The 22,429-nt window shown below is 42.4% G+C and overlaps 1 protein-coding gene across 11 annotated transcripts in view; it reads left to right on the forward strand.

Annotated features, from left to right (window-relative positions):
• neo1a (neogenin 1a) overlaps window positions 1-22,429 on the forward strand; it is a 157,065-nt gene that overhangs the window by 75,296 nt on the left and 59,340 nt on the right. For all 11 annotated transcript variants that reach the window (XM_085406209.1, XM_085406286.1, XM_085406214.1 and 8 more), the window contains exons 3-5: window positions 7,844-8,119; window positions 9,464-9,614; window positions 20,313-20,449. In XM_085406209.1, coding sequence (XP_085262335.1) covers window positions 7,844-8,119; window positions 9,464-9,614; window positions 20,313-20,449 — 564 coding nt within the window. The remainder of the gene's footprint in view (window positions 1-7,843; window positions 8,120-9,463; window positions 9,615-20,312; window positions 20,450-22,429) is intronic.

Here is a 22,429-nt window from a genome sequence, read left to right on the forward strand (position 1 = left end):
TATGGGCGTCCATGGTGCTGTCTGAGCTTATTCATATACAGAATACATTAATGTATTAATGCACTATTATTAGGGGGTGGAAGGATTTTGTGTGCTAGATCCTGTGGAGAATCTTGGGGAAAGTGTTGTTTTTTTTACTTCTTATTTTGTTTGTTCAGGGTTTTTTTTCTTTTCTGTTTTTAAGAAACCCAGAAGGAGTTGGTCCACTGGTAGGTTAAATATAAACCCTAAAATTAGATGCATGACACTTTGATCGGATGTAGAATATTATAATGGGACTCGTGGCTGCTAAAAAAATAAGTCTAGTTTTTAAGGTTTTTAGAGTTTTAGTAGCATACGAGACAGTCTTGATTAAAATAGCATCTACAACAAATGAACAATATCTGAAAGTCATGTTCTTAAGAAATGGGGGGGGGGGAAAAATCCAGCAAAGACCTGACCTGAGAAATGCCTCTGCCTCTTCAGTTGATCCCGTTGAGCTACTGAACACTCGGTCTTAGTGGATACCTTTCCACTGAGATCATTTCTCATTTGAAGGTTGGTTGTTAAGAAGCTATTCTTAAGGAAAGGAAACGGGGAGAAAAAATGGAGGAATGCCAAAGTAAACAAAGAACAAGACTGAAAGTCAGTGGCTATAGTTCTTATGGCGTGAACAATCCAAATTTGAAGTTTTTGATTTAAATTGGCATCAAAATGTACAGAGGAGGTCAGCAGAGAAGTACAAAAGTGAGTGTCTGCAGCCATCTGTAAAAAATGGTCAAGGTTGCAAAAGAAGAGCTCTGAACGTCCTTCAAAAATCCTGGAGAACTATTCCTGAAGGCTGTTTAGAGAAATTACAAGAAAGCTGAGTAAGAGAGTTCAGGCTGTGTTGAACTATAAAGGTGAACATGCCAAATAGTGGCTTTTAAGCTTGCTGGAATTGTTCAGACTCTACTTTTGCATCATATACTGCATTTCCATCTATGTGCTGCAAATGTTTCCCACTCTCCTAGAAAAAGATAAAGAAATGTGGGGGCGTTCAAGACCTTTGCACAGAATTGCACTAAAGAGCTCAGGTCTGCATGATAAACCAGTGATTTACAAATCCTCTGAATATATATTGAGTTTGACTTTGTGTTTGACAGATATATATATATATAGTGCACAGTGTGAATTAATTCTGCTCTTAAGACTGTATGTGGGCTAAATGGCTTGATTTGATGTAATGGAGGAAGCCCTTAGTAAAATATTCTTGCCTGAAGCTTGGAAACCTTTAATTAGAAAAATTAATTATCACTTACGCTGCAGCTTTAAAGGGAGCATGAGCAGAAAGAGACGCTGAACTGAACAAAGCAAACCTGATATTGTTCATGGAGATTTAATACCAAGGAATTACATTCAGACCTTCTCCTCACAGTCACTCGCAGCAGAAATGACTGTGTTTTTTGGACTACTTGATTACCCTGCCACTCCTGCATTCACCTGACATCTTCGATTTACGTTTCCATTAATTGGATGTCTTCACATTCTGTCTAATTTACTCTTCAGCTGGCGTCAGATCTGTCGCTTCACTGAAAGCGGTGGGGGTTTTGTTTTTGTTTTTATTTTTTTTTAGGCTCTGCAAATTTGATTTGGGCCCGTCTCATCTTTTGAATTTCATAAAAAAACACCAAGAATAGAAATTGCGGTTGTTTGTGTACTTGGGTTGCAAAACCGAAAGAGACATGTTGATAATGGAGGACAAAAAGGATGTTATTATTGCGCCCTTTGCATGGTCAGACACACTCACGCACATTTGTAACAGTCGGTGCATTCTAGGAATTATTCTGACACAACGGGTTTTAATTTACGTCTCTAGTGTATCCACTTTCCTAAAGCCTGACTTGTGGGCCTCAGTTTCACGTATTGATTTCTCCACATTTCCCAGAATGACTTTCAGCAGTCTCCAACGAATGGCAGTGAACTTGTTGAATTCAGAAAGGGAGAAAGAAGTAGTGGAATGATGCCGTAGTCTACTCTTTGCTGTGATGAGAAGATGAGTTGTGTCTCTTTTGTTATATATTTCTTCCTCCTGTTCGTGGTTGCTACATTTAGAGAATTTCCTCTTTGCTTTTAAACTTTTTAAAGGTTTAGCTCATGGATGTGTACATTTAATATTACCTCTGGCTGCTGTCAATAATAGTACTATCCGAAACATTAAACAACAGCGTAGAATTTATATTAGGTTATATTTCAAAAACTGCATGCTCTTGGCTAGTGAGCTTGATCCAGTGTAGGATTGTCATTAAAAATCCTACTCTGACACTAATCAGTGCTAAAAATTGCTATTGGATTAGATCATCATCTGCTACAGTATCAATACCAACGTGCCTTCTTTGCACACTCCATCTGACACAACTTCACACAGCACATAGCCTCTCCCATCACTAACACATGAACATGATGTTAACATTATTGAACAACTCTTTGTAGGTAATTTTGAGAGGCCAGCAAAGCTCCCTTTTAAACAACATTAAAGCCATACACATTAATGTTACCTGTTTTACTCATAGACAGCATAAAAGCTGGACAGAGCTGCCGGGACGTCACCCATTGGTTTGACAACTTGTCATTCACGAGTTGTTAGCCAATGAGCATAGCACTGATATTCCTCTGTTTTGAAACATACGTCCTACTTTGCAAATCTTGTTCATAATATGACCAAGATTTGCAAAATTCAGTATGATCTGGAATGAGTCACAGAGCCCATAAACTTAACAGGAAAGTGTTTAAAGAGGTCAAGTATGAAAACAGTTTTCTTATAGATTTCTATGGGACTGGAAGTCTTTTAGCAACCACAGCTATCGACATCCAGTGGCCTTCTGATAGAATGTGGCTTTTAGCATGGTCTTCATATTTCTATCCTGGAAGTTATGTCAACCTTTCAGATCGTCTCTGATTTAATTATTAGTGAGTATCTGATATTAGCCATCTGTTAGGGTCTTATTGGGGATATGGCTAGTGGACCAATAACATAAATTTTAGAGTTAGGTAGCAGACAATATCATACTACTATTCTAATCTTAATTTTCTTGTTTTATTTTTTGGCTGTGCTGGTATCATTCATATAAAAAATGGAGTATTTTCCTGGATTTGAAAGTTTGAAATTCTAGTATTATGCCCACCCCACACTGGTGTCTCAGAGTTGAGCTGATTGCAACATGAAGCTAGTTAAGCTTGTAAGCGTAACTTGTCTGGCGTAGCTATCATATCTTTGTGTTTGTGTCCTGAGTCTTACTGTCCTGGTCTTATGTTTAGCCGTAGCAAGTGGAGAAATTGTTGTTATATGTATCAATAAATTACATCGTGTTAGAATATATTGTTGTTTTATTGCCCTGTCATTAGTCTAATGACATCATTATTATGCTAATTGAAAGTGAAGAAGTAAAGGTTGCACTGTGAAAAATCCCTCTGCTAGTTACCCGTTTAGACTATGTAATTATGCTAGATCCTGTCTTTTCGGTAACCTTTGGTGTTTCTGTGGGCTTAAAAATATGAGCTCCCTCCAAAGCATAAACCATGTGACTTGATTTTTTTACATTCCATATTTTCTCCATGGAAAATTAGGTATTTCATGTTAGCAATCCAAACTCAGCATCTGGCCACGACGCATAGGGAGACATTTCCCCCCGGGCCCTGGCACAAAATGTAAGCCAGTTTCAGTTTTCGCCAATTACTGTAACTGACACTGCTTGAAAATATGTAACATCAAACACAGTTGTGTTTTTGATCCAAGGTGAAAGACAGCCATTCTGCAGTCAGTCACTAATTCGCTTGAATCTCAAGGGAGATCCTTAAAGCCTTCTGTGAATTCTATTAAGCTGCTCATTATTATTCTATACCTTATTTTAATTAAGAATAGTGAGAACCCAACAGTGTGATTTAAGGGTACGCCTGTGTATGCGTGTACATAATTGCGCTTGGTTTTTCTCTGAGGTGGGGCAGGCAGTCGTTATGCTCATTTGTTGTGGCGCACTAGTTTTCGGCTAATCTCCATCCAGTGAGGGACGTGTTCTTTCATTAGCATTCTGATTATTATCAGCTCTACTGGTAGAGCCGAGCAGATAATGCAGGGTTTGATGAATCTAGCTAACCACCTTCCACAAAGGAGGCATTTGGTGCAAGTGCTGGGTGTATGAAAATGTTTTTGGGAGGATCAATGAGATCAGACGAGGCACATTTTGCTCCGTTTAAAATGAAGAATGAAACCGCTTTCTGTTAGAATAAACCCTCCAGTCTTTGGATTTTGGCCGCTGAAATACCATTGCTCTCCTGGACTCATTTGGCTCCATCACACTCCAATAATAAGTGCAGATTGGCAGCCCAGCACTTCAGTTCAATAGATGGTGCTGAGCAAGGCTCTGGAAAATGAAGCGTCCACCAAGTTGATTTAAATGGAGAATTGTGATTAATTAGAATCGATAGTGTTAGCATCGACACTCACCGCTTCCCATCTACAATGCCCCTTGCCTTGACCCACACTTAATGTGCTTATGTACACTTTAGCACCTAACACGCAAGCATAAGCACGCGCATACATATTCATGTCATCGTAAGCAGTCCACTTCATTATAACTGGCTGTTACACAACGGCTGTCATGCTCTTGTGAGTTAGGCTCCCCACATACACCCACTCTCACACGAACACACACCCAGAAACGCACTCCCTGAAGACACGGCAAGCTGATGAACAGCCTGCGGAGATGTGATGAGGCAAGAGGAACAAAGGATTAGTCGATTGAGAGCTGGAGACTGACTAACTGCAGACCGAGTCAGAAAGTGCTCACTACAGTCTGAACTGAAGTTGTACAGACACAATGTTCTCCCCCTGCCCTGCATGTCTGCAGATGACTTGTGGAGCCCTCTGCCGTGTCTTCCTTGGCCCACAGTGTAAAGGCTTAAGCTTTTCCACTAAGTCTCTAGTCACTTTTTAGACCTCAGATGCATTAAGTGAGGGTCATTTTCATCTTTAGAAATGTCATGGGCTAAAGGATTTACTTACTATCTGGAGAGCACTGTATAAAGTTAAAGGCTGTCTGGTATTTCTATTAATTAATAAATTTTTTGGTCTTTATCAGATAAGCACATTGAGGCCACAGCACACGGTTTGGCCTGATGTCATTGTGCACATGTCCATTTGCAGAAAGTAAGATTAGAATTATTAGGGGTGTAAATGTGTCTTAAATATATTTTAAGACACACACTAACTCATAAACCATTGCTTTTCTCCTCACTATTATATATAATTTTTATCCCTTTAATCTATCAGTCCAGTGTTTTGTTTTGTTTTTCAATGAGTGTAACCCATGATTATCAATCATCATGCAGTTAATGAGCTTATTTTTTCCCTCTTAATACATTTTAGTTTCTGTTTACCTCTACTTAACATTTTTTTTGAAAGAACAACAAAAAAAATGTGGAGGAGACTAGGGCTGCCACGATTAGTCGACTAGTCACGATTATGTCGATTATTAAAATCGTCGACGACTAATTTAATAGTCGACGCATCGTTTGAAGCTTTGTAAGATCACAAAGGACGCAGGAATGAGTAGTAGCATTTAAGAGTGTAATAACGGACTGAAACAGAAGATGGCAGCACTGCATGTACAAGGATGCCAGCTGCCATTAAACCCCGAAGAAGAAGAAGCTGTGTCCCAGAATTCATAGCGCAGCTGTCAACAATGGCGGCAGCTAGTTAGTTTTAACTTTACTCTTATTATTCTTTCTGGGTCACAAAATAAACCTTTAACATATTTTCAGGCGAGAATGTAGCTGTGTAAACCTCAAATATCTGCTCAGTTTATCAAGACACCACGTATTTTCAAAAGCGCTCCGACGTTTTCGGAGACGTCTGTTACCCACTAGCTCGTTAGCTAGGCGGGGGCAAGGCTAACTAGAGCCGTGAGAACACCGGACTCCCGGCAAATCGTTTTCAAACCCACCGCCGTCTTTCGCTAGTCAGGTTAAACATATATATATATAAGTCACTTAGATAACTTAAAAATGTTATTGTTTGGCTTTCTTTAGTATTTTATTTGTTCCTGAGTAAATCGGTTTGGCTGAGATTAAAGTTATAGTTTTTGCACAGCTAAAACTGTCAAGCAGACAGCTGATTATCAGAAGCTGGAGAATATACTCCGGTGTCCTGTTATATTTTAGAAAGCAAGGAGTTTATTAAACTTCACCGAAACAATCTGCAAATTTCATTAAAAATTAATAAACTACCATCTTGTCTTTATTTTTAGTTAGCACAAACACTTCAAGCTGTAAGCTAATGATAGTTATATAAGACCAGATGCTGCTGGTGCAATAAGCTGTACGCTGTACCTCCAATGGATGATGATCTGATTAGTCGACTAATCGCAAAAATAATCGGTGACTAGTCGACTATCAAAATAATCGTTTGTGGCAGCCCTAGAGGAGACATCGTTAGGCCCCGACTGAGGGGTCATTTTTGACCTCTAGATAGATATCTGATGATTGAAGGCGCTCTTTCAGTTGTGGCTTGTCTTGAGCAGCACCAAGCAGTGAGTAAGTCTGAGCTTGTAGGGAGGGGCGAAAGTATCTTTTAATCCCTCAATAAGTCAGCTCATTATTTTTTTCCTACCCTGCCATGATTATATATTAAGTGATTGGCAGCTCAGTTACAAAAATATCAGCTAAGCCAATATTAACCGAACTGTGCTGAGATATACTCAGAGAAGCTGTGCACGTTGGCCCAGGCCGGGAGGGGAGTCTGTCACTGTTGGGCCCTTATCTTAAAGTGTGATTTACCCTGGAGCCATTCCTGGCAGGGGATTTGAAGAGATGTCTGTAGGTGAGGACGGGGCGGACGCCAAGTCATCGCTTAGCAAGTCTTCAGCGGAGTTACAGCAGCTAAACTTGCTCTCATAAACAGAAAAACAGACACTCAAACAAGACTCTTTGTTTCATCTGCACAAATTTCCAAGGAGACGATCACAGTTGGCCCAAAACCTCGAGAGGCCCTCCATGATAATAACACAGCATGTTGCACTTTTCATTGGAGATGGAGTGGCCTTCTTACTTTGGAAAACAACAAACTCTTCCCTCTGCCTCACTAATAAACCCAAGAATAACATTTGCAGTTTACACATTGTAAGTTCTTTTTAATTGAAGTCATTGTGCGCGATTGTTTCGGAAGCGGCCCGGGAGTGTTGGTTTCAGATCAATGACTACAAACCCAGGAAATAATTATTTTGCATCAAGATGAAAGTCGGGCTACAGCAGCGCAAACAGCCTGTGGATCCAGCTTTTTTTTTTTTTTAATTAGTGCCGTGTGTCTCCTGCTCTGCGTGGCAAATTAACATCCACCATCAAGGATAAACGATTGTACGACACGGGTGTGCAGGAGAAGGGTGGTGTTTTGTTTGTCTGTTTGCAAGAGGTCGGGACAGGTGGGTGCTGAAGATTTTGGCCTGTTTCGCTCCTAAGAATATAACCAGAAATTGGATGGATGTGCAAGAGAACGCTTCCAATATTTTTCAGTTCTAAAGATGAGACGAAATATGCAGCTTCAAAGTCAAAGTTCAAAACCGATATACCACATTCTTTTTTATAGCTTCATTAGCTGCTGTGGTAATCAATTTGCCTTTCCAATCTGCCTTAGCAAAAATTTACATCCAATTGCAGCTTAAAGTTAAATTTAATGAAATGAAACAGTCAAATTTGTCAGCATGCCTTTGCTTTCAAGTTTACTAAAAACCTGAAGCCCTGCTTTTTTCATTCAGGTTTCATAAACCCCTTAAACTGCTACCATAAAATTTTGCTATGAGTGTTCCTCATCTGCCTTATCGCTGTCTTGCAGGGATGCCCAGGTTTGCCAACCAACCGTTGCCAGCCACTGCGCGACTTGGGGACAGTCAGGTGATGGCATGTGAGGTCAACTCGGATCTGGTGGCCTTCATCCGGTGGGAGAAAGACCGACAGCCCCTGGAGCTGAGTACCAGGTTGATCCAGCTACCGAGTGGAGCCCTGGTTATAAGCAATGCCTCGGAGACGGACGCTGGCACGTACCGCTGCCTTGTGGAAAACGTTGGCTCTTCCAAGTTGAGTGATGAGGCCGAGCTCCAAACTGTACCAGGTAATTTGAGAGAACACCAGGTGAAATGTTGTCCATTATGAATCTACATCTGTTACTATAGGAACTTCTCGCTGTAAACTCAGTTATGCAATATAATGAATACACTAGTATTGTTTTCTAATATTAAAATATTTTACCCTGCTTGTCATCAGTTGTCACCTGTTAAAACGTCACCACATCTTTAGAGCTTTTAGACCCTCATAGGTCCTCTTGTGAGGTAAATTGAAATTTGTATATAGTCCAGTGCATCATTTAATTACAGCAGTACATTGAGTTCTCTCTCGGTTGCTCATTACCTTTAGTGTGAAGAGACCCGGCTACCTGTGGTGAGAGATTTTTGAATGCTAGCAGGAGCGGTAAAATTCCCACTGGGGTTATCAGTGACGCAACAGTAACTCAGCTGCAGCTCAAAAGGAACCCGAATTCCATTGTGGCAGGGTCTTGTCTCACCCCCCTGGAAGTTTTATTTACTAAGTTGTTAAGCACCAGGCTCCTGCCAGCACAGGGAAGATATTAGAGGCTGTAAATCAGACTTCAACAAGGCCCCAGTGGGGGTCTTCATCTCTGTTTGCCTCCTTTACAGATGTGTGGTAGAGTGGCAGGAAGTTGGAGCCACACAAAGGGGAAGATTTTAAAGCTTTGTGACGAAATGGAAATACATTTTTGCGTGGACACCATCAGATATTGGAGGGACATGAATAAATGTATTAGGTGTAGTTATTATCATGTGTAGTTGTGTCTTTTTTTTGTTTTCTTGTGAAGGCACAACCAAATACAGCTCTGGTATTTTCGCCGTGAATTGCTGAGTGGGAGTTTCACACATTCCTGTGAACTCGCAGCAGTTCATTATTAAAAAAATAAGAAGTCTGGCTGACCATGACCCTCGTGGTTATTACTCGATGCTATTCCAGCATTAAGTTGCAGCTGGAATCATACACAGCAGTTTGAACTCATACACAGCTTTATCTGTGCTAGATATCATTATCATTATTCAGTCTGACTCTTTGTGGCTTGAGTGTCAGGCTGTCAGTCAGTCTTAAGTGTAAGATGGATGGACATGGAGGTTAGCTTACTCAACCTCAGCCTTAACGGTCACCCCCCTCCCGGTCAATTAAGAAACTGCAGGGGAAGCTGGAATTCCTGTTGCAGGCTGCAATTTACTGTTTGTTTGTCCTTTTTTTCTGATCAATAAAACAAATAATACACTTGATAAGAGTTCAAGATGAAAGCGGCTTTGGAAAATAAAGACAATACCCACTCTTGAGTTTTTAATTCTTCCCAGAAATTCTTTGCTTAACCTCAGTCTTAACCCTGACCCCCTTTTTTTCCCCCTTCACATCTAAGAAACTGGCGAGGAGAGGAAGCTGGAATTCCTGGTGCAGCCTGTGTCTGTGACCAAGACGACTGATGCCAGCGTGCTGCTGCCCTGTGTGGCCACGGGTTACCCTGCACCACGCATCAGCTGGATGTTTGGAGACAAGCTGCTGGAAGAGAGGTACGTGTAGGGCAGCTCTGTGATCTATTGTTTGATGCATTTATCTATTCTGATCGAAAAAGCAGAGATTGTTAAACAAAAAAGAAAAAACAACAGGTTTGGATTATCACCTGAAAGTTGCCAGTAATTGGCGATAGTTACAGTAAAGCCACAAGCAGTTGTGCTCAGCTTCCCTGGGCTCTCGCACATTCCTAGGTTTATAAAAGCAGCAGAGTACTGTAATGTACTGCTCCTTTGTACCCGGTGCCTCTGGCCTCCAGAAGCTAAACTGTTAGTCCTGGCGCCTGCTCCCCAAGGTGTTAATGCCGTTCTGCCACAGCTACCCAGAGAGCCCCGGGGGGAGACCTGGACGTGCCAACGGAGCCACTTCATCTGGGAGAGCAGGCTGTGGGGTTGCCAGCTGAGGGGAAGTTCACAAATTAAGAGCCAAGACAGAGTGTCACAGTGCCTGTGCTCTCACTTCTCTGGCTCTCATTAGCTCAGGCAGTGCAGCTCAAATCCCTCAGAGAGAATTGCATTGGACATGTGAAGTTTGGTTCTCACCAATTAAGAAAGCACTTTGTTTACCTAACCCCTGTGTGCTGCTCCTGTGGAATAATAACTCTTCAACTCAACGTGGCTAAAATGTGGCTCATTCATCTAAATCTAGCTCAGAATGGATTTGGGCGTTCAGTGAAATTAAATGTAAGGTCGTCACATTGGTAATCGCGAGGCCCCGGTGCGGTGTGAACGAGAATATCATTAGACCTTCCAACCTCTGGTTCCAAGCATAGCTCCACACCTCAAGTTTTTAATGCCTGTGGAATTGTCTGAATGTTCTGACCTCCAAAGGGAGCTGGGTAAAAAGGTACTTATTAATCTACCTTCTATTAAATACAAGACAATATCCAGCTCGCATAGCCACCCCCCTAGGGTGTCTCCGTTGGTAATTAGCAAGCATAGTGAAAAAGCAGGGATGTCTGGGTCATATAGAAGAAGACCCCGATGCTCCTGCCTTCAGCGCAAAAAAAAATTGAGCGGTGAATACATCTCCAAGGTTGTTCCTTTGATTTTTTTTTCTTTTCATTAACGACGACATTGACAATTAAAAAGAATAGCAGTGGAATTTTCCCCTTTTTTCCTGTTGAGAGTCTCTTGTTCCTTCCAGGCATTACATGAAAGATAGAGGAGCTCCTGTCAATTAAAAATTGGTGTGGCATGTAGTGTAAGGGAGAGAGTAAGGGGAATCTGTATCTAATTGGTCTTTGGTGCGCAACACAAACAGGGCCTTGAAAGCAGCGACGCTGGAGCTGTAGACATGAGATGAGAGTTGATGAAGACGTGTCAAAGCTACCAATCGAAAGCGGAGCAGCTCAGCGATGGTGGGGAGTATCGCTGCCGATCCTTCAGCTCGGTCACATCTCTTGTTTTCTTTTTCTCTACGTCTGAATTCACAATGGCTTACAGCCACTATTATCCCGAGCAACAAATAACAAAGATAACGCGATAAGAGTGCAAGATGAAAGAGGCTTTGGACAATGCAGACTCTTGAATTTCTAATTCTTCCCTGTAATTCTTTGCTAGTCCTTCCACTTTCTGCCCGACTTCACTGAAGTTCTTTAAGATACTTTGAAAGACGCAGAGGAAATCTTCAAAAGTCTTTTCACAATGTGCTGCATAAAGGATTTCTGCCTTAGGTCTTTGAAGAGTCTCATTAGCATGTTATTCATAACCTGTCAGGAGACATTTCATTGGGATCACTTGCCCGTATTGGCATGTAGGCCTTACTGGCTGTTTAAAAATGTCTCTATGTTGACAGACAAGGACAGAGCAGAGGGCTGAAACTAAACAGGTGGTTGCCCCACTCTCAGTCGATCAGTAGCTGATTTCTCTTTGTTGTGTCCGGCTCACGGGGCCACTGTGTCAGATCTGGGAATAATATTCATAGATTCTTCTTGTGACCAAGAAAAAGCGTGTTGGATCTCGGTCAGTCACAGTCTGCAGTCTTTTACAAATCTGTAAGCGATAGAAGAGAATGACCTAACCTAACTACCGACACCACCACCACCCTTTTGTCATGAGTGAAAATTAAGTCCTGGACCTGTTGATTGTGGCTCACCTGGGACAGAAACTTGTCCTCTCCTGCATGTGTCTGAGTGTGATTATAAAGAATCATGCGGTGAGATGCTGCCTCACTTCACACAGGACAAAATGATCCGTTTTTACGTGTGAAGCTCTTGTTTGTTTGATCAACTCATTAAATGATTTATGTTGTTTTTTGCAACCCACCAACTTTTATTGGTAGACATATTTTTCTCTACTTGCAAAGTAATTTTTGGATAATATCTCCTTTGTTATATATAAACATACACTTACTGGACACTTGATTAGGTATGTCTTGCTTGTACTCCCTTTGATCCTCAGAGCTATCTTAATTCTTCATGGCACAGATTCAACAAAGAGCTGGAAACACTCCTCAGAGGAAGACGGGACAAAGACATGCTGTGGATGAGAGCCAGAGATTAATAATAACTAATAATTTTACACAGAGAGGTGTATAAACACAGAGTCACATAGTGTACGGCAAATTCTGACCCTACCATCTTAAAGTATTCTTTTGGATGGAGATCTGGTGACTTAAGTACAGGGAAGTCTCTGTCATGTTTGATATTATGTGAGCGTTGTAACAATGATGAGTTATCTTACTGGAAGCAGGAAATGGTACACTGTGGTCATGGTGAGCAACAATATTGAGGTAGTGCTCGGGGCTTTAAACAGTGCTCAGTTTGTGCTAATGGGCCCAACATCATTACACCAGCAGCAGCCTGAATTCTTAATACAGGGCTGCAAGGATGGATCCAAACTTTCATGTTGTTCACACCAAATTCTGACCCAACCATCTGAATGTGGCAGCAGAAATCGAGACTCAGCGGACCAGCCAATGTTTCCAATCTTCTGTTGTTCAGTTTTGGTGAGCTAATATTAATCGTACTTTGTTTTCAGCTGACAGTAGTGGCTCACCATGTGATCTTCTAAACTGCTATAGCCCATCTGCTTCAAGATGCACTGTGCATGGTTCTTCTGCATACCTTGGTCATAACGAGAAGTTATTTCAGTTACTATTGTCTTCCTGTCAATTTGTAAGCATTCTGGCCGTTTCCCTCTGACCGCTAGAGACAGTTGTGTAGGAGAGCCCCAGTAGTTCAGCAGTTTCTCAAATACTCAGGCGAGCCCATCTAGCACCAACAACCTTGCCATGTTCAAAATCACTTAAATGATCTTTCTTTCCCATTCTGATGCTCATCTTGAACTTCAGCACGACTAAATGCATTAAGGTGCCGATTAGATGATCAGAAATGTGCACTTTCAAGATGCTGAACAGGTGTACATAACAAAGTGACCGCAAGTGTAGTTGTCTGTAGAAAAGCAGGGCCTATCTGTTCCGATGCTACGTTTTCCAATGCACTCAGTATCGATCATACGATGGATTATTCTGCTGTAACGCGCTGTGTGTGTGTATTCGCCGGCGTCCTGAATGTTGCCTCAATTCAATTTAGGCTCTGAGCAATTCTATTGCCAAGGACACCGGGCTCAACATTTATTTTGATTAATATCAGCAACACTGCGACAGCATATGTAGCACTTTAAGCTGTTCCTTCAACACACTGAAAATGCAGTCTTTGTAAATATGCCTTGTGTCATCCGTTATACAGAGAAACAGGCCTTTGGATCTCTCAGACATACTGGTCCTGATGACACTTATGAAAAGGACAGTCATCTTTTGTTCTCGGGAGTATCTCTGTCACCTAACAGAATTCCTCAGCAGTCAATAAAATGGATGAATTATGCATGTCGGCCAGCAACAGGGAATTGACTGAATATGTAAATCACCGCCCCCCTTTCCAAAGCCTCAAAGTCATCTGTCTCCTCGCCTCCTTGTGCTCCTGTGTTTGCTTAAATATTACTCTGTGTATTGCGTTTAGTTGTGCATGAAGACGGGAATTTAGCTCAGCATATTTGTTAGCTATCATATCGTTTCATGTATTTATAGCTGTCGCGTAAGACACCGTGTCACTGTTGTGCCCGCTTTTCAGCAGAATGACTTGTAGCGATGTGGAATCCAAACCACTAGTACCTTAATAATAATTTGAAGATTCACACCAAAGAATTGATTCCACGGCTCTTGAAAAGACGGCATGACCGAGCAAATGCCACTGCCATTTAAATCCCCACTCTTTCAGATGCAATCATAGATAATTGCCTCTTTTTTTCCTTTTTTTTTAAAGTGAAGTCATAGTGAAACTCAAAATTTGAACCTTCTTTGTTCATCACATCTTTTTTTAATGTGTTTGCAGCGTTAAAACTCACACATTCAACCATTGTCGTTGTTTTGGGGTTTTTTTGTGAATTCCCACACCAATTTTCCATGTGCCATCATGAGCTTTGCAGGTTTTCAAACATTAAAGAGAAAAGACATTAAAATAAAAAACACAGGCAGTGAAACTGAACCAAAAAATTAGCCTAGCCTGATTTTCACTTGTTTCTTTCGTCACACCGGCAATTAGCGTGTCGTCCACCTAGCACTGAGGTCCTCCTCTTGCAGCGAATGATAGAGGTGTCAGTGATGTTTCGTGTGCATCTGGCTGACAGATATGATTACACAGACCACAGAACACAGTTTCTGCAGCCTAAGGAGGAAAAATGGAGAAACCTCTGTTGTCATCCGAGTGTCAGAATGTGAGTAATCTAATCATACGTAACTCTGTACAGCCCCTCCACCACAAAACCGTCTTCATAAAAGGGCTTTTACTGTGTTCATTACCGAGGTCATAGGTAAACGTTTCTGTTGTTTTCATCCCCCTCGAATATAAATGTAAATGTAGTTGCAAAACATCACTGCTAGCTACAGTACAGCAATGCAATACAGCAAATATGTACCTGATAAAGTGCATACATTAAAGCAGCATTCAAGATTCTTCTGGGTTTTCTCTTAGTCAGAAAACAAAACACATTAAGGAATTAAGATCAGTGTGAGTGTGAATGGAAAGTGTTCTGCTCCACATGTTTTCCCTCATTCAGAGAGGTTGGCATGCACGGTGGATATCCAGCACACCACGTACTCCCAGAGAGGCAGGAGGGTCCGTGTGCTTAGAATTCTGCATAGGAACTCAGATTTCTCCAGCATTGGTAAAATGATAGATGGCAGCAGCGGAGAGTGGGGTTAAGGTAATGGAGGGATTTTGCTGGCATGTGCAGGCTGAGAAAACAAGACAAACAACACAGGCTTTCTCTGAGTGGAGCAAGAGAAGTCTCTCTTTAGGCTGTCTCTCTCTGTCTCCAGCACATCAGTGTCTGTAGCTCTCCTAAAAGCATGCTTCCTGTCATAGCATTCATTTTTTTCTTTGCATCCTCATCACAATGTTGTTTTTCTTGCCAAGTAAAGATCCGTCAGTTGTTGGGCAGGGGCAGGATCCACAATCGGCTGCGTTTTTAGTCCTAAAAGGAATCTGCTTTTTTTGCGCACTGTGTAATTTACCTCATTAGTCAATGTAGGACTGAGAATATGGGGATTTATTCACTGATAGTGGAAACAGCTCACTTCCTCTCATTTGCTTTGCCTCTTCACCAGGTGTTATGTGGATATATGTCCCCCTGAGGCAGTACTGTGGCTTTGTAAATGTGACACAGCAAGGACCACACAGAGTTCAGGTGGCCTTGAGCACCTGGAGGCACACCAGCCATCCAAAAGTCTATTATGCGAGGCTTCATTGCAGTATGCACTAATCAAACCATCAGTTTATTCTTGGGGACCTTTTGTAGGGGGGGAAAGCAAATAAGGTAAGGAATGTGGGAGTTTTTTATTTTTTCCTCTCGAGGGTCCCGCAGCTTTCCGTTATGAACCAGAGGAAAACAAAAATGTTTTCATGACTGAGTCAGTTGAGAAACTTGAGCCTGTGCTGCTGGCACTAGGTTGTTTCTCATTAATCTTGCACATTAATTTTTAGTTATTTCTCCTTCAGTTTGTTTCTAAGGCCGGTCGGGCTTCCTTCTTTATCTTGTTTGTCTCTCCTGGTAGTTTCTTTAGCGTCATGTCTCATATTGGAGCAGGTATACATTAAAAAAACAGGGCGGTGGAGGGAGAAACCATTCCAACCCGCTGCCTGCCCTTTTCTCTAAGACGAGATCTGTTTTTGGCACACCTAGAACATGATTCAAATTCATGGAACTGTTATGATTTTGTTCTGGTCAAAATGGGAGAAGTTCAATTTGCGTTCACTTTGAACCACAAAGCCTAGAAGAGCAGAGTGGTTTGGATTCATAGTGCACCACAGTGCAGAGAGCCAGAGAGTGAAAAGAACATGAGATCAAACTGAGAAAAACTTAGGAGTTTCCACTCTATCCATTAATAATGAATCCCCCCTTTTTTTCTATTCTTTGTTGTTGTTGTGACAGTTGTGACAAGATTCCACCCGTTTTCCCCTCATGCTGCAGATAGCATGACCCGTGCCCAACTACTGTCACAACACCACTGATTGCTCTGTGACAGCGGTACTGCTCTGCCTCCACCTGCACAGCTCTTCAGTGATGTGCAGCTTCCCCTCACCCAGGTGTACTGACCTTGCTGCCGGTGTGTGATACGGAAGGCTGAGCCACCAGTCACACATACCAAATGTGTCCACGTCCTTCTCTGAAGCCTCTGTGGCTGTCGCTGCCGTCAAAGCTGAATAGCAGAACGGGGGACAAGTTTATGTTAGAGGCCCATACGCATTGACGGACGTACTCAACAAGTTTTCTGGATGTTGGAACTGTTGGAAAGGAGCTGAGGGACGAAAGGGTTGTTGTGCTTTCCAGTAGTTTGAAACTGAAATAGGGTCTTGGGGTTGTGGTTACTCAGGAGGTCGAGCAGGTCATCTACTAATTGGAACGTTGGTGATTCGATCACAGTCTCCTCCAGTGTGCATGCCAAATATTCCAAGATATTAACCCCAAGTTGCTCTCCAGTGCATCCTTCGGCATATGATTGTTAGATAGAAAGCACTCACGTGTTGCACAAATTTTAGCCATATATGATGTCTTTGTATATGGTGTTGTTTCTGCTGGGACAAACAATGTGGAAAGTTGTAGTTGTCAGAAGGGGAGCTACTGTAGCATGAACGCTGGCACGAAATCTGAGAAGACAGCAAGCCTAATTAGCATCGCCGTTCAGAACACCGCCCTGTAGCCTTCGCTTTGCTTGGATTGTATGCATGCGTGCATCTGCCGTTTTTGTAACAAGAAGAAAAGTGACGGTGGGAAAACAGCGAGCCAGTTTAACATCTCTTTGTAGGTAAATCCAGTTTTAATTAGAGTCTCACTTACCGCCGAGGACCTTCAGCTTACTGCACGAGACATCCTTCACATTCTTCCAGCAGGCACCGCGTCTTAATTTAAACGACCACAAGTGGAGCGAGCTCCCTCACAACAGTTTGAGGTGTCTCCGGCTCATTCAGCTCAAGCCAATTTACTTTGTCTCCCTCCCTCATGGTCTCAGTAATGCATTCCTTGTTCAGCGGAGCACTTTAGCCACTGCAGTTAGAGCCGAGATTGACTCGCTCTAAACGGAATGAGAAATTGCGCGGTGGTTTGACGTGTACTGTATGTTCCTCTTTCAACTACAAGAGGAAGCTTTCAATGCCTTTTACGGAGCATGCGGCATTAAAGGCCAAGAGTCTGAAAAGCTGTCCTGGTGAGACTCGGAGCACAACCAGCCACATTCGCCCTCACGCGCAGAGAGGTAATCAATGTACAGCAGGACGTTTGGCATTTTCTGTTTTCCTTACTGCAGTCTCGGGACTAAAAGGAGAGGCAGCCGCCTTCTTTGTGTTTCCCCCACTTTCCCACCTTGAACACTGAGGCCATCCTCTGTCAAGCCTTCTGCTGAGTGTACTATTTTTGCACCTGTTTCTTTTTTATACAATCTGGCCCCGTGTGTTGTTTGTTCTTCTCCGATTGCAGCACTCTTGAGTTTCAGTATGGCTCTTTTGACCTGAGTACATATACCTGCTCCTGGATTGGATTAAAGAGCAAGCCTTACACTGCTCACATATCTAATGAGAGGTTGGTTACAGGAACTGTTAATGTGATTCCTCTAGAATTTTTTCCTAGAATATGTCAGCTAGTGTTGCCAACTCTGTGATAGGATAGCTGTGTAGGAAACTATGGCTGATGAAACTGCTTAAAGTTAGCTCTTGACATAAACATGACATTTGACAACCTTCCCTGTACCCTTAATGATGACTTCTGACACCTCACGATATATCAATAAAGGTTGATGACCATTAGAATATGCTCTGGGTTTTGGCAAGAGTAACCTTATGCCCCTTTTCCATTAGTAGCTACTTGGGTCACCATGGTTTAGTGAACTCTGTACAGGTAGAGATCAATTGCTGATGCACCTCAAATATGACTGCTCTGTTCAAAAAAGAGAAACCAGGGTTACCCTTGCAGGCGTACAAGGGGGAAAGAGTTTAAGCTAACAATCTACAGAGGAGTAAATGTAGAGGCTATTTGTCGAATTCAGAGATTTGTAGCAATGACAGGCCAAGTGGGTAGATGCAAGTTAAACTCACTGAAATGCTTTAGGGTTTAAGAACCTTTGAGGAATTCCATTGGAAGTAAAGGATAACACTGATTTACACATGAGCTTCGAAAGTCCATTTTCTCGACCAGCTGTCAACTACAAAATGATGAGATCAAACTATTTTTTTTTCTCTGGATGAGGCTTGATGAAGTAGAAATGAAACGGCAAAGTCTTTTTGGTGACAGCAGGTTGAGTGCCACTTGAATGCTTCTCTCCAGCACAGACAGATGGCCTCAACGGCCAGCACTGCTGAACCCAGGTGCAGTCGAGAAAGGAGGTGCGGGAGCTTACGTGGAGTATCTTTGCCACTCAGCAGTTGGTTTAAAACAAAACCAGCTTTCAGCATATAGTTGTTTTCTTCAGTATCCTCCTCTTTTCTGCAGATATCCACTGTGCAGAAACCATTATGCGCTGATCTACTGTTCCTCAGTTGCATCTCGCTTGCTGTGGCTGTCTTTTGGATTTTTATCTTCTTCTGCCGACCCGCTGATCCCGCTTTTCTCCCTGCATCCCATTTTCTCTCTCTCTCTCTCGCTGTCTGAATGCAGAGTTCTCTCTGCGAGCTATTGATTACCATTTTTCTTTCCTCTCAGCATCCTCCTCCTCTCATGCTCCAGTGCTTGTTGAATCAAGCCGGAGCTTGGCCACAGACTGCATCCCCCGTGGGCTTGTTGGGGAAATCAAAGTTGGGACTGTTTAAAACGGAGAGGGGTCACTGGTTCAAAACGAGGCTGTACAAATACTTGTGTTTGGATCTTTGGGTTAGGCATAGATTCTTTAGGATAATAAGCAGCTGAATGAAACAGGTTTTCAGTCTGCTAGTCGGGCCCGCTTCACAGCACTCCAGTTAATTAACGGCTAATGAAAGAAAAGGAAAACGTTTGTTAAGGTGGAGAAAGGGCTGCAGTAGCGTGGCTGTGCAAACTGTAAATCCCAGCTGCTCTGGTAAAAGCTGGACTAATCTCAAGGCATTGCTAGAGGCCAGGGGTGTCCTGATATACTGCTATTGACAATCTCCATAATAATTAAAACTGAAAAAAATCCTATATATATTATAGGACAATAACATATGATAATATTACAAACACATTATTACAGTCACACTTATTGTTTATTGCGCCTTTAGTACTACTACTCTGCAGGCTCAGCTTATCTACGCACTTTATGGCTTTCAGCTTTTCTTCGCTGTCACACCAGGAGAGGCTCGCTTCCCACAGCAAGCCTGCTAAGTTAGACTGACTTGCTCACACAGGCGCAATTATGCTGTTAGGTTGCTGAGCGAAGAATCGGAGACGGGAGAATTGCTGAAAACTCAACTTGGAGTTTAATTGCTGATCCTCCTGCTTTCTGATCATTTGCGCTACAACTTTGCCCCGTGCTTTGACTCAAAGGTGTGCCTGCAATTTGTAGCTTTTAGTCACTGTTTGGTGCTGGTTTCAGCTGTACAGAGGACTGTGTATATCAGTGACATTTGTTCAAGCTGGTTTATCAGTGATTTTTTTTCTTTCTTTTTTTTTGGCAGGAGATTATGGTGAATACACCAGTCTTTTTTCCATCCTAGTATTTTTACATCGAGAATCCTGTTTCTATCCCACTCTAGTTATAGTTCCAGGTTTCCAAATCCAGTAAACTGTTGGGAAGAAATGCAAATTGCTTTTCTTTCTTGGGGCGGTTGACTCTGCTTTTAGCATCTTTTATTTATTCAGAGAGTTGATATGAGGTGACAGAGCAAAAAGAAACGAGGATGAGATGTGGAGTCAAACCCAGGTCAGCAGAGGAGCTCGGGGCTCCGGAGGATGCATCCATTACCGTTCAGCGAATACATTTCATGTAAATGGGCTGCCATGACTTTCTACATATTTTACAAGTCTGTTTTAAAAAAAGATGTCGCTGCTGATGTTCAGCTGTGTCCACATGCTGTTTAGAGGGTCAGCAGCCTGATGGCTCCCGAGTGTGACGCCGACTGTGTTACATGTAGCAAGGGCCCAAGTAAAGGTCATTAATGTATGGCTATGATAAAAGAAAATACTGCTTACATGTTTAGGTGGAGCTAATTTTCTTTTTTGCTTTTCCACAACCTTCCTACTTTCTCTCCTCAGTGATGGTCGGGTGGAGGTGCTGGGAGGGGGCAGTCTACAAATTTCCAACCTCACGGAGGCAGACGCTGGGCTCTACACCTGTGTTGCAGACAATTCCAACACCACCATTGAAGCCCAGGCCCAACTCACAGTACAAGGTACCTTTATCAGCCTGTATTGTCCGCTTCCTGGTTTAAAACCAAAGGTCCGAACTGGATATCAAACCATACGGGAATATCACAAATGACCCATTTATTCTGAATGTCACTACAAGGATTAAAACATCCTAGTGTGGTTACAAGTCAAAGCGGCAACACAAGCTAAATTAATTCACAGATTAGAAATTAGTGTGAAGCAGCAGCACGCGAGGTTGCTTTAGTTACTAAGGAGAGTGCAGTGGAGAGAAGCTGAGCCTCTCCAGCTTCGACTGAACTCTCAGACCATCCTTCATCACCGAAAACAGCCTCATCTCATCTGATTATGTTTGGGAATGAGCTTATTAAAAGCTCTTCGGACTCATATCCCAGAAGCGAAACAAAGCCACTGAGAGCTCAGGATGAAATGAAATGAAACAAAGTGGATTTCTTGCATGCAAGCTATGCAGAGGTAGCGGTTTCCCAAGCACGTGGCTCAGTCCTGTTGAAAAAGGATATGCTCTTGCAGACACACATAGGCAGTGTTGGCAGTGAATATTTGCCACGGAAGCGTTCGTATCCGTCGATATCTGCTGTGTTTTTTTCTTTCTCCTCATGTCATTCATCTCGTCAGAGGAATAACAGAAGTATTTGAGGTGCGTACCAGACACTAGAATTAGGAAGGACTAGCTGGAATAGAACACAGAAGCAGTATGTAATACAATTTATCTTTATCTGTGTCTTTATGTTATTATTTTTCAGAGGATCGCATCCGTTGTTGAAACTACCCGAGAATCCGCTCTGTAATCAGAGTTTATGTTGGTTAGAATAATGCACGTGAATCCCACATAGCCCATGTGTATTTGTATGCTTTTCCCCGACGAGGCGAGTCAACAGGATTTGGTGTGAAATAACTTTAAAATGGGGGAAACAGCCCGAGGCTCGTTCTGAAGGTTCATTGCATTTCACACACAGCCCCAATCGTGCCACGACTCCCAACCCTTTCTTCCCCAAATCCCTTCATCTCTTCATCACCCCCACCATCCACCACTCTTTCATCACTTCCCGTCGCTTACTGTGATTAAAGGAGACAGTAATGGAAAATCGGATCAGGTCACAGGAGGACATCTGACTTCACTCGTTTTTCTGTCCTCAAGTCTGTCCAGCGAATTCCCTCTGAAATCCTTCATGTTTTCAGCTCAACTCCCGCCCCCCCCCACCGCTGGCCTCCACTTCCACGGTGACAGGACTGGAGAAGATTGATCAGCCGGCTTGAAATATTGTTGAAAAACATGCGTCACTATAATAGAATAAAGCAGTTGGATTAGTTCCAGTGCTGTTGACTCACGGGGCTAATTGCGTTTGCTTCGTCCAGATTCATAAAGAAACCAGATTGTGGCATTGATTTGCTTCCTTGACAACAGAAGTGACCCCGGAAAGGTCAATTGTTTCCCTCAATAAGTAGTCGCGCTTGTAAAAGACACTCGGATCAATGTGCTATGAATCTATACTAACAACAAAACAATTTTTCCTATGACTGACTCCTTCTAAATTACCTTAGGGCCTCTTCAGCTGCAGTAACAAGAGGAAATTGTGTGTTTACGCGGCCAGTGGCTTTTCATAAACACTGGACAGTTTGTGCTGGAGAGGGGATCCAGACAGCCAGACGGGGATTTGATATGGTAAAGGACTGTTGGGTTTCGCCTGCAGAATGCTTCAGGGTTTGCAGTGCAGCTGGCACTCATCTGTGAAACTAGAGATGCATACAGATTCATGCACAACATTTTTTTGCATAGTGGTGCCAAAGAAAAGATTAGGTATGCACTTGCTCCACACACCTGTGTGCATTGTCTAGCTAATGCATAGCAGGTTCAGAAATTATTTGAGAGTCGGGGACTGTTAAATTTAATTTAACCCTCTTTGAATGTGATTGCCCATCCAGTATTTTTAGTCCTTAGATGTTTATTTTCTGCAGTGTTCAGCGAGGTTATCGTTAACACTAAT

The sequence above is a fragment of the Rhamphochromis longiceps genome, linkage group LG1, assembly GCF_057381845.1.
Source record: "Rhamphochromis longiceps isolate RC_006_pf linkage group LG1, R_longiceps_female_GT1.1, whole genome shotgun sequence".
Lineage (NCBI taxonomy): Eukaryota > Metazoa > Chordata > Actinopteri > Cichliformes > Cichlidae > Rhamphochromis > Rhamphochromis longiceps.